This window comes from Pezoporus flaviventris, unplaced genomic scaffold, assembly GCF_033815535.1.
Source record: "Pezoporus flaviventris isolate CSIRO_AGI_PZ_B2104156 unplaced genomic scaffold, CSIRO_AGI_Pfla_v1 ptg000054l, whole genome shotgun sequence".
In the NCBI taxonomy this organism is placed as follows: Eukaryota; Metazoa; Chordata; class Aves; order Psittaciformes; family Psittacidae; genus Pezoporus; species Pezoporus flaviventris.
The window spans coordinates 2,384,764-2,401,365 of NW_026892602.1; the positions used below are offsets into that span (position 1 = coordinate 2,384,764).

At 35.3% G+C, this 16,602-nt stretch overlaps 1 protein-coding gene across 2 annotated transcripts in view; it reads right to left on the reverse strand.

The window, feature by feature from the left end:
* Positions 1-3,925: 3,925 nt before the first annotated feature.
* DUS2 (dihydrouridine synthase 2) overlaps positions 3,926-16,602 on the reverse strand; it is a 29,077-nt gene continuing 16,400 nt past the window's right edge. Inside the window, exons 8-15 of one of the 2 annotated variants that reach the window (XM_061469016.1) lie at positions 14,322-14,392; positions 13,790-13,876; positions 11,255-11,423; positions 10,153-10,274; positions 7,578-7,721; positions 6,353-6,440; positions 5,643-5,716; positions 3,926-4,408 (exon numbers count right to left, since the gene is read on the reverse strand). In XM_061469016.1, the coding sequence (XP_061325000.1) occupies positions 4,171-4,408; positions 5,643-5,716; positions 6,353-6,440; positions 7,578-7,721; positions 10,153-10,274; positions 11,255-11,423; positions 13,790-13,876; positions 14,322-14,392 (993 nt within the window). In that variant the 3' untranslated portion in view covers positions 3,926-4,170. Of the gene's footprint in view, positions 4,409-5,642; positions 5,717-6,352; positions 6,441-7,577; positions 7,722-10,152; positions 10,275-11,254; positions 11,424-13,789; positions 13,916-14,321; positions 14,393-16,602 lie in introns of both variants that reach the window. The other variant, XM_061469015.1, reaches the window with a different exon arrangement.

The window sequence follows — 16,602 nt, forward strand, 5'->3', positions numbered from 1 at the left end:
AGTTGTTCAAGAAATTTAACATGAAGACTAATGACCAAATACTAACAATCCTTTCTAACAGCTGCACACAGGATGGACAGTGGCAAGTACAAAGGCATATGTGGCACATGCAGCATCCTAACAGTGCATCGATACTCTTACAACCCCACAGAAAACCTGATGAGGAAAGGTAAAATGTACGTACAGTTTTAAAACAGCTAAAAAGTACAGATTGAAGATCTGTACTCAAATCCAGTTCTGTCAGCCCTCCACAACAGAATACTAATCAAAAATCCATGTTCACAACTATAGATTATAGCCATTCTGGTTACAATCACCAAGCAATAATTTTTAAAAGTATTTAAACAGGAAGCTCATTTTTCATATCAAACACAGTGACATACTGAAGCATCAACAAATGTATGGAGACTGTCAAGGGAAAATAAATTAAAATCAGTGAAGCATCAGATTTGTACTACAGTCTTTTGTAGACTCTCACAAGAGGATCTCTCTCAGATAATGACTTCTAAAAATGGAAAACAGAGACCCTCTCACCATGCCAGGACAAGAGAAAAATATTTATTTATCTAGTGGATATTTAACAGACAGATTCACATTAACTTCCAGACCACAGTTTCATTCGAGAGCTAAGAGACCACCACAAAGGTTGAAGATCTTTTAAGCCTCCTCTCATAAAAAACACTGAGGTCAACGCTCCTTTGAGTAAAGATGAGTAGACTAGACTCCCTCTGGAGCTCATCAATTCTTCTCCTTAACTGACCTAGGCAATTGCTTTTTGACAATACAAGAGTGTCCTGGGCTCAGCAGTAGCAGTCATTTTTCTCCTTCCTGGTAGCTGGTGCAGCGCAGTGTTTTGACTTTCAGCTCGGGAAAGTCAAAAGCCTCCTCACCGAAAGCTTTGCATCTCACTTTTAATGTTTTTCATCAGCTTTGCCATCAAAAACTCTAAATAAAAGCTTCAAACATTAGCCTCCTGTACTGTGCTACAGACAGAAACTTACAGGCCATCTCATCAACATAGCTTCTGGACTTGGGAGTCCAAATATAAGCAGACTTCTGTTTAGTAAAGCAAAAGCTCTGAAATATGTTAAGCTTGTAGGTTTCCTTAAAGAAGTGGTGATAAAATGCTTCTGTGAATGAAGGCTTCTTTATAGCTAACAGCTGTTTTGGACTTCTTGCAATCTTGCCAGTTAACATCTTTGAAAAGCTTACCCTTTGCAGGTCATAATGAGTAAGTAAAAACCAAATCAAACCAAAAACCATCCCTCCTCCCCCAGCAACCCAAGGCATGCTTACTCTTTGAATCAGAGAGCAGCTGAGCTGACATGTGGTTCACTTGCCAGCTTTCTGAAATTGCAGTACTGGGGAACACTTTTAAGATTTTGATATTCAAACTCTGTATTTGTACCGCCAACATTTAACCTCACATTCCAGGGCAGGGCTGGGCGCAGAGCCTGGGACATTCCAAAAAGCATTCCAAAAAGCAAGGCCCCGGAGGTAGCCCCACAGTGAGCACATCCATGCTAGAGGGCTAGTAAAAAATATCTTTGCATTCCCATTCACATTTCTAATATGCAGAGCACATGTAGACTGCAAGGAGGACAATTTACCGTTCTCTCTATACCCATGGATTATACTTGGGAAGGTATTGTTTCTGCGGCATCAGTACAAAGAAACAAAATATAACTGATTTGTTTGCTTGCTGTAACCTTGTGACAGAAAAAAAACCACAGTTGCTTCACTGAGTTCCATAGGATTAATAGTGCAACGTTTTCACTAAGCAAATACTTAAAATAGCTTTGGTTAGAATTGACCAAGTATCATACATATTCACCACATTCAAATTAAAAAAAAAATAAAAAAATCAAGATTTCTAAAGAGTGAGGCTAGATATCCTCCAAGCCAACTGTGGACTCAATTGCCACCCTATGCAAGAATGCAGAAGTGCAATGGCTGATCCTTAAATACTGCAGAAGTTAGATTTTTTTAGTTTTTTTTCTGAGGGTGAGAGGAGAAATCTGCCACCTTCTGTTTATGAAAGGTACAGCAAAAAGAGAACCACAGGAGAAACTCGTACAGAAGAGTCACCACTGTGGTTCGTTCTTTAACGTGAATAGAATAAGGAAAACACTGCTCACTGAAGTAATTACTTCAAAAGCAGTACTGAGAAGGGAATATACACAGTAAATGCAATTATCCTGTACAATCGATTACAACAAACCGAATGATTGAAGTAGGGTAATAACATATTAGTCGTAATAGAGGGAAGAGGAATGAAAGCATGCAACAGAAAGTCATTAAACCAAAACATTCTGACATGCTGACACACCTATATACAGTTGCAACTTATCTTTAGTTCTTTTTGAACCTGATCAAGGGTGTCCAACATGTTTCTAGCCATTTGCCATGATCTACAGCCCTGCTATATTTAGCCCTGAATGCCCATTCCAACAGAATGACAACTCATTCTCGTTTTCACATGCTCTGTTTGGCCTAGCTATGGCCATCCATAATTACAGCACAGACAAACTGAGAATGGCTTTTTCATATTCTATGATGCCTCCAAATAGTCCTGACAGAAACAAAATAACCAGATAGCACCTGCAATAGGAAAATGGCCACTTCTGAAATTTCTGATTAATACTGCAAATTCCTTTGCTGCTTCAGAGGAAAATTACAGCATTAAAGTTACATCAAATGTAAGTATCTTTAACTGCATTTTACTACAACACACAAAATCAACAAAACCCCCAATTTTAATTCTTCTTAGCCCATACAGATTCATAATAAATTACTCTTATCTAAACAGAAGACATTTTAAAGATGAATACATATCTGTTTAATTTCGTAAGTCTGAATATTATCTGGTGAGATGTTGTTCTTCCATTGAAAAGGAATGTTTTAACACTGGCACTATCACTTGAGGAAGAAGATTCAAATTTTGAAATAGGAAGACCATGAACTACCTCCAGATGAACTGTATTTTGTATGTTCTGTACATAAAATACTTTAGAGATCATGGTATGATAACCCTGACATTTTATTTTCAGACCAGAATTTATAATCTGAGGATCCCTCACCCTCCTGAGGGAACCTACATTACCGTCTCCATAAACCATTAATAACTGAAGTCCCTGAATTCTCTTTATCCATTAAGACATTCTTTTGGAGATTCAAAACTCTAATTTCAATCAGACAAGCTCAGTTACAGTGCCATGAAATCAGACTGGGTCTGTATCTTCTCTTGTCATATATCACATATTTACAGTTTACTTTAATAGGAAGTTGATGATGGCAAATTAAGAAGAAAACGTGCCTTTGATTAAGACTACCAGTATCACCAACAGCTAAATATTGAAGCGAACTAGGTCATACTTCAGGAACAAAACATACAACATAAGACCATAATTTGATACCCATTATTGCAAATAATATACATGTAGACATTTACTAGGAGATCAAGGGAACAAAAGTGCTCAAAGCACCTTCATTCAACAAATTCATGGCTACCAGGCTTGGCTTCAATTTCTTACTGGAAAGGCAGAACTGTAATACCCAAGACCAGGAAAAAATGGCTAACTCTAATGTAATATTTCCAAGGGTAAAATGTAGTAGAATTTATGAAAGAAGGTTATTTTCAAGCTTAAAGTTATCATTTTTAAGTCCTTGTCTCTGAAGGATGTTTTTCTTGATATATGATGGCTGTAAATAAAGCTTCCAAGACATGCATGAAATTCACTTGACAAAACCGTATCTATGTGACTACTGATATTTTCCTACATTAATTTTGCTGATAACTATATAGTTCCACAATGAATCCATCTACTTACAGATGATGTACTCATATATAATTTACCAAGAAACCAGAGATGACTTAAAAATAAAAAACAAGTAATAAGGACAAAATTGCTGTGACAATATCTGGTATTTTTAAAAAATTTATTATTTAGGATAATGTTCTCAATGTTCTTTAAAATCAAGCTGCTAATTTATTGTGTCTGAAAGGCACCATAGAGACTATGAGTGTTGAACAGTAAACATCTCATTGGCATTTTTCACAACTGGAGAATTTATTTGTCTCCAAGAAAATCCAAATGAAATGTAAAGAGCAAGATATATAAACAGGAGCTAATTTGCAGCTGCCCAAGTGTGAAACCACTATTTTTCATGCTATTGTGGCATCTTGGGCACATCCCTGTCAGAACTTTCTTCAATAAAATTAGCTTTCTTATGGGAAGGCTCAGCAATATCTTCTCCATGGTCTCTGTTATTCAAGTGCTCCTGGTCTTCCCTCTTGCGTTTGTTAATCAGGTGATTTTCTCCCTCACACAGCTTTCCCTCTGGGACACCCAATGTTCTCAGACAGACAATAGCTGCAGCCTGTTCTGCTAGTTTCTTTGACTTGTCCCTGAAGAGCAAAGCAGACAAAGCACAGGTAAAAGTAGAAATTGAAGCCACTACACTGCCAAGAGACAACCCATTATCTGTCTCTGATGCAACATTGTAAAATAAACAGCATCTGCAGTCATGTCATAGCAGAAGAACAAAATTGGTTAGTTCCAGAAATTGAGTCCTGCTAGGTGTCAATGTTGATGCACCACTCCTGATGTAATACTCCTAGAAAATGTGTTTCTATCAGAACCTGTGTCTCAAACTCTCATTTCAAAGGTATGAAGTCAACATGTGTTTGGCTGAAGTGACTGCAATCCTCGGAAAGTTTATTTTTACAAATATGATTACTATACAAATAACTGAGTTTTGAAAGATAATTTTCTTGAAATAGTCAGGTCCAAATATAAACTCTAGTAAGTCTACAAGTTCAGTGACCCTGACACAAGCAGGAACTCTTCCATAATAATAAAAGTTCTGTCATTTCTGAGGACTACAGATTACACATTTGTGAAATTCAGTATTCAAAAACATTTTCTTCTCAAAGTTTTGTATCAGATGAGCTTCCTGAAGTCTCTGAATCAGAATGCTGCAAGCACCAGTAACTCTTGTGTGCATTTGTCCTCTTTAAAATGTTCAATGCTGAGCTCTAGCTTTGTAGTTAAATCAAGATCAACACAGGTGGCAAACTCCTGAAGTCAACTCCAGTGTTAACAGATGACTGCGTAAAATACTGTCACAACTTCAGAGTAGCCCTGGTTGAAACTGTTGATTAACTGTGATCTCTGAGAAGCCACTAAACTGCTCCGCACTTCACTGCGTATAGACACTTAATCCTGACTTGTTATTGAGACTGGAACTGCTGTAGTGGCTGAAGACATATACCTCCACCAACGTTCCCTTCTCCCTCCCTTGATTTAGCTTCTGACCTCTTCACAGACACTGAACCACATCACCTATTTGCACCCCTTCCAATACAATTTGTGGAGTAATGTATTAAAATCTGTATTAAAATGAATTAAGATCTGTAATGGTTTACTTAATTATACTAACGTTTACTTCCTCTTGGCACAGACAATTCTCAGAAATTTTTAATCCTTTCTCTCTCACAGAGGTAGCTTTATAAGGTAGCTTTTAGCTGACTTCTGTCTAAGCCAAGTGCGATAAAATTCAGTACATTTTCATTGCAAGTTTTATGCAAAAATTCAGAAACAATTACAACAGAGCTGAAAACACCATTAAGAATTGCTTACCAGAGAGTTGATCTGTACTTTTGCTCAGCTACTGTCACTACTGAACAGAATAATCTATCCAGTGGTCTTTGAACCTGGAATAAAAAGGAGAATTAAAAGGGAGTGGGCTGTCAAAAAATAGCAATGTCACTCACAGAGCAAACAACATTAAGTCCCTTGTTATTGTTTACACCACAATCAAGTGACACCTTTAAAAATATTGTAAATTACACCACAAGTTTAAACTTGCATATTTAAGTCTAAAAGATATAAAGAAATTGGCCAAACTGCAAAAATTGCTTAAAAAACACCCAAAACAAATAATATCCCATCTAACAAAGCAGTTGCTCCTGTTGCGTATAGTTCCTACCTGTAACAGCATGCAACAACAGAGAAAACATTCTGAATCCAAATGCTTTACTTCGCAGAGGAAGTAAAAGTCAGTCATGGCCTCCCATGTAATGACCTGTAGTTAAAGCAATTTCTTTCACATGTGAATTAAAACTAGACTGAAGGTCTGACTTTATGATTTTTATTTTCTAATGAAATGAGCTGTTATTTCCATATTTCAATACACATATTCCATGATGATGTGTATTACCATTTCTGAAGCTGCTTACTCAAGAGCTATGCCAGAATGGGAAGCAGAATTTCTCACTAGAGTTCTAAAATAGTGAATTTAATAGACAAGGCAGAGGAAAAGGTCTGAAAGGGTTTCTTCATTAACTCACAGTTTCATAAACAGGCTGAGGATGCTTTTCTTTCCTACACCATTCCAGAAGATACATTTTTGGAGTAATCTGTGGTGGATATTCTCGCCTAGACAGAAAATTTTGTGGTCAACAAGTGTGCAGAATTCTATTTTAAAACAAATCATGCTGCTTATTTTATTACCAGTTATTCTTTGTGGTTTAATTTTACAGCTCAAACTATGAGAAAAATTTTGCTTTCTTATTAGATAAGTCTATTAGAAAAATAGTATGTCTAACATAACATCTAAAATAGTATCTAAACTTTTCTATTAATTCTTTCCAAATATTCACATCCTGTAGCAACACAACTAGAGAAAAAATATGTCCCAGAAAGGAGATTCTAACTAAACATATGACACAGAATAAAGATACAGTTTGACATTGCTTATTATAAGCAGTGAGATAAGATTAAACACTAGAAAAAAGAAAAGAAGCTGCTTCTGACAGCAAATTTATCAAATAAATTAAGTTAGGAAAGGTAGGCATTGATTCAGATACTGATATGGAATTACAGCCTCTTGTACTTGGCAGGAAAAAAAAAGAAATACTGTAAAGCCACTGTATTCAGTGAGTCAGGCAGCATTTTATAGCATACTCGAGCTATTTGACAGACTTAATAGCAAACATAGCAAAAATAGCAAACACAGATATAACATGGAAAGCAACAGCAATTCTATAAACTTCACAGATTATAATCCAAGGTTACTTAGAGTAATATTGTTTATAACATCATGAATTAGTTTTTCAATGAATTCCTTATGACTGGAACATGTTTATAAGACTGCAGATGAGCAGATAAGTTTTTTGCTTAGAAAAGAGTACCCTGAAACTTGTGCAGACCTTTTTCTACAACAGGTATCATGTTTTAGTCAAACTTCACTAAAAATAACTGTATATCTTTGTATACTCACATTCTTCTACGTACAGATGTTTGATTTTTTTTTTAAACTACTTAGCATTTTTAATAAGTTACCTGAGAGAATTAAGCAGTTTCAGAAACCCTGGAGCTAAAGAACGTCTTACAACAGCACAGGAAAAGTGGTGATGCTAGTGGTTATGTAATGATGTACACAAATTGCTTCACAAAAATTCCCTCAGTAAGCTCTGACACGCAAACTATTACTTAACAAAAATGCTATAAGACACTGAAATTCAGTTTTATGTACACATGCAAGATAGTGAAAAATTTAATTTGCGTTCTTACTTGTCAAATCTAACAGCCATTTTTATTACATCTGGATCTTCCAGATGGTCATCTTCATCTTGGGTCTCAGTTTCTGAAGATGTTTTCTTTGCTTCAAAAATAGCTGTTGATTTTTCATAAAAGTCAGCCATTTCAAAGGCTTCACTATTCAAACAGAATTCCTTTGTATTAGAGATCAGCTTGCAAATTTTTGTATCACATTATGATAGAGAAAAATACAGAAATGAATTGTATTTAAGTAGAGTATGTATGTACAGAGAATCACATGGAAGTGTGGCTATATTCTGCACAGTGACATCTTATTGTTTCCTCCTCCAATTCCTATCAGATAATTTTGAGCCACAAGTAGAAAAAGAACATTCTCATTTCCAGCACTGTATATTCTATTTGTAGCCTGAAAGTCCAGGCAGAATCAATCAGAAATACAGGCCCTGCAATGTTCAGTTTATTAGCTAAATTAATAACTTGCAGGTGAATTAATCAAAACAGAACATCTTCGAGTGACTCAACTACATAAGGGCAGTATGAGGAAAAAATAGGAAATTGGTTCTCCTTCCAATTTTAGTATTTAAAAATACTATAAGAAATAAACACATCCAAGTATCTCAAAATCTATGTTTTTCTAACTTCAAAGGATTATTCACAAGCCCAAATACAAGGGAACAAGCAACCAGGATTTGGGTCAAAGGCAAGAGCCTCAAATCTTTTTAAATTTCAGATCCATGGCAGGCTGCATCTACTTTGAAAAACTGAGACTATTCATTTTCTACAGGTGGTAACAACAATAAAACCTGCAGTATAATAAAACTTACTTTCCAGCTGCTATAAGAATGCTCATTGGTATACAGCTGCTCAATGACAAAATGAATTCTGAGCACAAACCCATCTCCAGTGTTCCAAAGTGGAAAAGCAATGAAGCTGAATAGTACTTACTGATGCTTCTAAGATAAGACAATTTATCATGTACTGTTACATATTTTTTTTTGTCTGAAATGCAGCAGCCTGTTCTCTTGCATTCAGTACTGAGGCTAAAATCACAAATGGGTGTAACACCGCATCACCACCAAAAACTTCTACACTAGACCTCTGTTCAGTGTTCATGTCTATAAACTGCGACTCTGCTAATTACCTGTTTAAAGGGTTGACTTTTACTTTACAATTTATTTTCTTTGCATACTATGCAATACCATTCATTCTGTAGAAAACACTACCACCCTTTTGGATAAGATTTTTTTGAAGTTGTAGAAGATTGTTTCAGTTTCAAGCTATACTATACCTCTTTTCTAAACAGTTGGAAAACAATAAGCAAAATGGATAGTATGGTACTATACTAAAAATTGTTCAATTATTTACATTGTAAAAGTGAAAAGCAACTTCCAAAGGTTAAATGTTGCTCATGGATTCCACTGTTCCTTTACAAATAATGAAGGCTAGCTCCTCGTATATATAAAACACAAATTCCCTTCATTGTGTTGCAACGTAATAATCATGAACAGCAGTGTTTATAGAGAGCCAAAACTGGTAAATCACAATAAACTGGCAAAAGGATTGCAGGCATTTCCATTCATTTTGAACAAGGACAGAATTCTTGTTAGGGTTTCCTAGAAAACAAGAACTCCACTTGCAAAATATTTCAAGCTTTCAACATTTCTGTCCGTTTTCGTACACGTAAGACAACAAACAGTTTCAAACTGTTTATTTTATTAAAAAAAAAAAAAGAGAGACTCTCTTCCCTCCCATTCCATCAGAAGGATAATTATAGCACACAACATGGTATGACACATGCAATCTCAGACCTTTATTTTGTTCAGTTTGGAATGGGCCAAAACCTGAATGCCCCTCCATTCTGCGTGAATTCTTTAATCACGTTTATTTTATGGTTTCTCTTAAGACTTTTCCTTCTTTCTTTTCTCTTTTTTTTCTCTCCGAGAAATTTCATCCAGACTGTTTCATATGTCCAGGATGAAAAGATTCACTAAAGCTACTATATTTCCTCCAAAAGGTTGTCATTATTCATTAGGATATTTCAGGTGTGAAAAGCAGCACAAAAGAAATACATCTAAGTGACATATAGGTGACCTATATACATTGGTTTCAGTTTATCTCTAAATGTTTATTTTAAAAGAACACCCTGTCATATACATTCCAGTAACATTAAAAAAAACAACATGGAAAAGTTAAAACAAATAAATATCCCTAGAAGAAGACAAGCTCCACACTACTGAGGCTCCAGACTAACACTAGAGAATGCTGAAACTTTTCTTAATCAGTTAATGCAAATATTGTAGAAATATCCGCTCAGTGAAGCACCACTTAAATTGGCACGTTGAGTACAAAAACATAAGGCTTAAAGCTATAAAACCTGATCATGGAAAAAAGCCTAGCAAAGTTTATTGTATTTTAACCTAGAAAGTTTATTGCACATCTCACTAACTGGACTTTTTTTTGTTTGGTTTATTTTGTTTTTTGCAACTTCTTCTGAAAGTGTGAGATACCAAACAATACTAGAGACAGAGAAGTGCAAGTCTGACAGACAGTACAACTTCTGCTTCCTGTTTCTGAAGTACTTGCTTACCAGATCTCCTGTGTGGACTGCGCAGCATGCAGCTTCTTACCCTGAGTAGTTTCCAACTGTTCCCTTAACATCTGACACAAACAGTACTTTGTGTTGGTATAGTGATTATCATACCTCACTGCCTGAAGGAGAGAGACAATGTATATAAAAACATACCAAACAAATTTATCTTATATAATGCTCATTTCTCTTGGTAACTTTAAAAATTGTTTTTGAAAGAGAAACCAGCAACATACTGAAGACTACTCCTGAATGTGAGTATAATCTGATTATTCTGGCATGCTTTCATGAACCAAAGTTCAACTTACTCATATACTTAAGAAGAAAGAGTTGACCAGTGTACGTACCGACTAGCAATGTTGTGATTTTTGGTAACTAGTTAATGGCAATTCAAATTTATAAAACCGCAAAATTTCGAATTGATGGCATGATCAAAGTCACAGATTTCTGATAAATTTCATATTGTTACTAAAATTTTGAATGATAGATAAAGCTTTCTATAACAGATGACTCAGTGAATGGAACTGTACTACTACCATAAAATCATAGAATAGTTAGGGTTGGGAAGGACCTTAAGATAATCCATAGCATTACTTTATTGGCAAATCATTGCCTTTGCTTTCCTGATGTTAAAAATTCTTGACAGTTATTTGTGAAAAGCAGTTATTTTCTAAAATTTAATCTAGCAGCAACTCAGTACTTCATATTCCATCACTTTTCTGTTTGATATTATTTGCACAACTCTAACATCAAGAGAGTTCTCCTACATGTCATTAGCTTTACATTCCCAGACATTTTTAGATAGCCATGTAAGCCTTATAAATATTCTCAAGAAACTAGGGCTAAAAAGCATGATACATAAGAAAAGAATTATCCAGAAAGACTGTCTTCTGAATACAGATTTCTGAACACTTTTTTTCTTAACAAAATACAGCAGAGGAGGCAGTGGCTGATTTGCAAGACTCATGTCATATGCAGTATGTTAAAATATCCCCAGAGCCTAAGGCTTTGGAGTTAAGAGGAGATAAGACAGAAGAGTAAGAGTTTGATTAATAAATCTAACCAATGCTAACTACAAGTAAGATTTTCCAAAAAAACATACATATTTGATGTAATTTTGCATTACGTCCTTCAAAGGAACAAACCCCTCTTTCCTGAAGATGGATGGGTTCCACATGGCAGCACGAGCTATCATTACTGATGAGGCAGCTGTTGCTTTCTGGAAGGTCTCAATATCCATATATTCTTTGATGAAGTCATGAGATCCTCCACTGAAAATTAAGATCATTGTTATAATCATGTTTTATTTAGTTTTCATCAAGTTTCATTTGCTACTATTTCTACTTTAACACAGCCTTGTACTTCCATGTGATACTACGTTATTTATGGTGGCAGAGTCTACTTAGGATATAATCTCAAATTTAAGAGAACAAACATGTCTGACAGCTTTATTAGCAATAGCTCACTAAAATACCGATTTTATACAGTATTTTTCATTATCTTCATGCTTCTCTTGAAAGTAGAAGACTTTTTATGAGGAAAGAACAGTTTGCGTTTTACACAAATTGTGTTTCACACACTTTTAATATTTAAGGCTCACAAAGAATCATTTCCATATTGTAGATTATAATGATACCTTGTTACTGCCAGTTCTGTAACCTTCAAGTTCATATTAACTGTGTCGGATACTAAGAACGAGTATGGGCAGCATCATTCTGTTTCACTCTAGAACTAATATATGGAGAGTAACTACAAGTAATATGTCTGGATCAATCATGGGGCACTTTAATGTTAACAGAAGGTTACACTGCTTCTACTGTACTGCCTTTGCTTTCAAGTCAGAAAGTCAGATGTGTTAGAAAGCAAAAAGAACACTTAAACCATTTCTTCTTTCTTTTAATGTTTCCTGCCACTATATCTTTTAAATGTAAAAGTTGGACTTTTGAACTATGAAGTAGCAGAAACTCAAAAGCAGAAACACTGGCAAACTCAAAACAAAAACTATATAATGATAAATTACTTTCAAACCAGACATTCATGATGTGAAGACAGAACGAGCATGTTCCCTACACTAATGAAAGATTATTCCATTAACAGAGTAATATTCTAGAAATCACAGAATCAATTCAAACTTCTTGTCTTTTTCTAGGATCAATCTACTTTTATTCATTCCTGTGTATTTCCTGACCAAGCTTGAGGCACAAATGGTTGAAATTCTCAAAACACCAGACAAATACCAGCAGGGACCAAATACCATGGATTATGTTTATTTAATAAGCAAGATTCCAAGCTGCATGCTTACATTTCTTTAGAAAGGGAAAAGTTTCACTAAGTAGATTTAAAATAAAGTTCATATTCTTTTCAAAGAAATCATTAAAAAAATAGAATTGTTAAGGTTAGTTCATCATGTTGGGGCACTTCCAAAGAAGTAAACTGATACAAAGATTAATTAGAAGCAATTTATCAAAAGCAGACCTCTGATACTTTTTCATCTTACTTGCACACTTCATCACAGAATGTACTCAAACAGAGCTGACATTTCTCTAATAAAGTCTAATAAGAAAAAGTTGTTAGCCTTATCTAAAGTCTAATAAGAAAAAATTGTTAGCCTTATCTACCCAGGCAAAGGATTCATGGCAATGTACAATGTGAATTTTTCTTACTCTTTTAATTCCATATTGTTTAAAAAATTATTCTGAAAACTAGAAAGGGGGCGAACCACCTTTGTCCTTTGTCCAGTATAGAAACAGGCCTTCTGATACTAAAACCTGTAACTTTTGAAGGGCTTTCTACAGAGAAATGTAACAGGAAAACAGTTCTCAGATTCTTGATCCAAGTACATAGTTTGCAGAGATGCAGCTTTTCAATGAAAACTCAAGGTCAGTGAAGAGAGAACTTCAGTTAAGGATGCTGCTTTTCTGGCCAAGGATATCCTACTGCCACTTGTAAAGAGGTCAAACTTCTGAAGATGTTGGTCAGGTAGATCAGATACATTCTGATACAGCTTGATACTTTTCATTACCTCTGCTTCCAAAATCACTCTTAAAACTCACCTGTTTATAGCTAAACTTTTCTAAGACTAAGTTACTTATTTTACTGTTACATTGTTACTGAAGAACCTATTGATATAAGCAGAGATTCAGTGGAATCACGTCCATATGTCTGGCGACTAAGAAGGTCTTAGGGAAAATGTAAGGCCACAGGGTATAACACTGGATTTGAGCAGTGGGACAGGTGATCTCTGATATGCAAGTGCCCAAGATACACAGCGACAGTTACAGAATCGTAGAATCATAGAATAGTTAGGGCTGGAAAGGACCTTAAGATCATTTTATATATAACCAGTCGCTGCACAGGGCTTAAAAACACAGAGAATCTAAGTGCTGGATGCAACCAGGATAGACTGTGACACAGAAAAGTAATACTTTTTGAAGAATATATGAGATTTTTAAACCAAAAACTGAGGTATGGTGATATTTTGTAAGGCCAACTTTTGTCATTGCTATCTCTGTTCAGATCTGACCCCTGGTAGAAAGTAACCTTAGATTAGCCCTATGTGAGAGACTTTATCCTGCATTTGCAAATCTTAAGTTAGGTACAGGCATTTGGCAGTAATGAACTCATCAGTCAAACTTACTTTGCTATTACTGGAATGGAGACTGCTTCAGAAATGGCTTTGATCACATCACAGCGGACAGGGTGCTGAGGCCTCTCCTCTTTCTTCCTTTCCAACAAACAAAAGAAAGACAAGACCAAAGATTTCCTGTGGAATTTGTGGATATCTGAACCACAGCAGACTAAGGATTATTGAGACATACTTATTTCTGCTTTTTTACTTTATATATATATTTATTTTTTAACACAAAATTATTTTATGTCAAATGCATTTGAAAACATTGTTATTGTAATTCCATAGCCACATAAGCAGCATTTTTAGATACAGAGGATGAAAGATAATTTTAGTTTGTTTTGGTCTTTGAAAAAAAAACTTAAGAAAAATAGCAGCAAGCAGTTCAGTTGCCTAATTACAGGCCTGATTTTCTACAATGCAGATTTCATTAAATCAGAAACATAATTACATGTAGGGTATACTCTAGTCAGATCTTACTGCGCTACATTCATCAGCAAACTAAAAAAATTAAACTCTCTCTTTCCTAAAATGGATTTACCTTCCATGGACTGCAATGGCTGCAACACCAGTTTTCTCTATTCTCTTTACCAGATTCACAGTATCCTCCACCTGAGGGATAAGAGAGAATGACATGATTTTATTTCAAAGAAAAAGGAATAACTACCATGTGACCGCTGTAGAAATGAATGTTGAAAGACTTTTACCAGAGGGCTATGATTCCTGTATTCAGCAGTAAGACCCCAAGTGCATAATCTCTTATCCTCAAGCAAAGTACTAAGTATGGCAAAAATAACAAACCATTTTCAATACTTCCTTGAAACTACAGATTACAAACTTTCTCAAACCAGGCAACACAGTATTTTGTAATAAGAGAATATTGTCCCAACAGGTTTTTAGACTGTCATTTGAAAATGACCCAAAACATGTAATTAGAAAGTCCTATCTAATGAGTACTCTGTAAATTATAATTAAATGCATCTTGATAAGAGGATCCCTTCTGAAATCAATGTAACACATGTAATCACACATTCATAAATATTCCTCTCACACATGTCTTAAAAATGTTAACTAGTATCTAAAACATTCCAGTGATATTCATACATGACCAGTGAATCAAAAGACAGAGGGGAAAAAGGAGAAAATCACAGTGTACCTTCAAAGAGTTAAGATGCTGTTAAAAGGCAGAAAGAAATCTGACACAACGCTTGATTAGCCTGCCTTATGCAGCCTTGTGGAAAAGGATAAAATAAAAGAGATGAGGCAAATTTTCTTTTCAAAAGCTGGAGAATGATCTGTGGCTTATCACAAACTCATCACATTCAGACTAAGAAACGCAACGTCTTCCACCTGGCACGGACGGAATGACAGCAGCTCACCTGCTGTTCTGATAAACGACGTTATGTGAAAGCAGGCTGAAACAAAAATGAAAAGGCTCTAGGATAGCTGTAGAATATAAAGTGGAGATGTGCCAGTTCTCTCATTTAGTACCTTCAGAATCAAAACTAACTTAGACAGCTACTGATTCTTTTGACACAGGCTTCATTTATTCATTTTATCGTTTTAAGAGCACATGTAAATGACTTTTGGACAATAGCTAGCTCAGTTACAGCTCATCCATCTGCAGAAATACTTATCCAGGTCATATGCAATCATGGTATCTAGGCAGGTAATTAAATACAGAATTGCAAAATAACCAGTCATTAAAAGAGAAGGCACATTGTCTCCTGGAGATTTAAAAATATAGGGAATTCAACTGGAGAAAAAAAAAAAAAATCAGTAAGAAAGCTACATCAGCTGTAAAAAGAGAAAATCACCACTATATTTTCACTCTATGTTCTTAATTAAATTCTAGCAAAATACTGACAAAACAACATGCAACAGCTTTAGCAATATAACAGTCTTACCATAATTTCTTAGAAATGAATGACTGTACCCAAGAATCGCCAGAAAAAAATAATTCTAATTGCAATGAAGGTGCTGTTCCTGAGAAGGAAGATTTTGAACCTCCTTGTATAAGCTAGCAACTTCAGTACTTCAATCCATCAAAGATTTTCTAAAAAGGCTGCAGAAGTTGTTTCTAATTCGGGTGTAATTGCAAAATTTCCACGCAGTGTAGAATACAAGTAGTTTATAAAGTACAGACATTGTTAATTTGAATGTTGGAATTTGGATAAGTAACACCACAGTCGTCTTCTCTGGAGTTTAAACTTCAAGCAGATTGAAGAAATTCAAAGTTCATTGCACTCTTCTTATGTACACATTATGCTCAGTCAATTCCACGCTTGTCAGCCATCTTCTAAAATGAGTGCATTTTTCCTTTTTATTTTCATTTAGTGCTTATCCACCAGCAAAAGCTTTGGGATTAACAGGTTACAATTAACAGGACTAAAATACTTCTTTAACAGAAGTATCCACATTTGGAGTTCAATGGAATAAAAACGTGTACATATCTAATGTTTAGTATTTTCTTGACTTTTTAGAAAGGAGAAACAAAGTTTTGTGCCTGATGTGAGTAGCCAGAAATGGCACCTGGAAGTAAGGGGAAAATTACCAAACAGAAGAAAATATCTTCTGAAAAATATTGGAAGAGAAAATGCCTGCCAGCCGGAAAACCATTAGCCTGGGAACTAGGCCTGTGAACCCAAAGCATCCCTGGTAAGTGCAGCTCTGGTACTGAACACATCCTGAGACACCATCAGTAAGTGTAAACCTAAGGAACCATATCAGCAACTTATCATCTGAAAAAGTAAAAAATAGTCTAGAAAAAGGGAAAAACATCCTGAGAAAGAAACAATATGTAATTGTCATTGGCTGTTCAA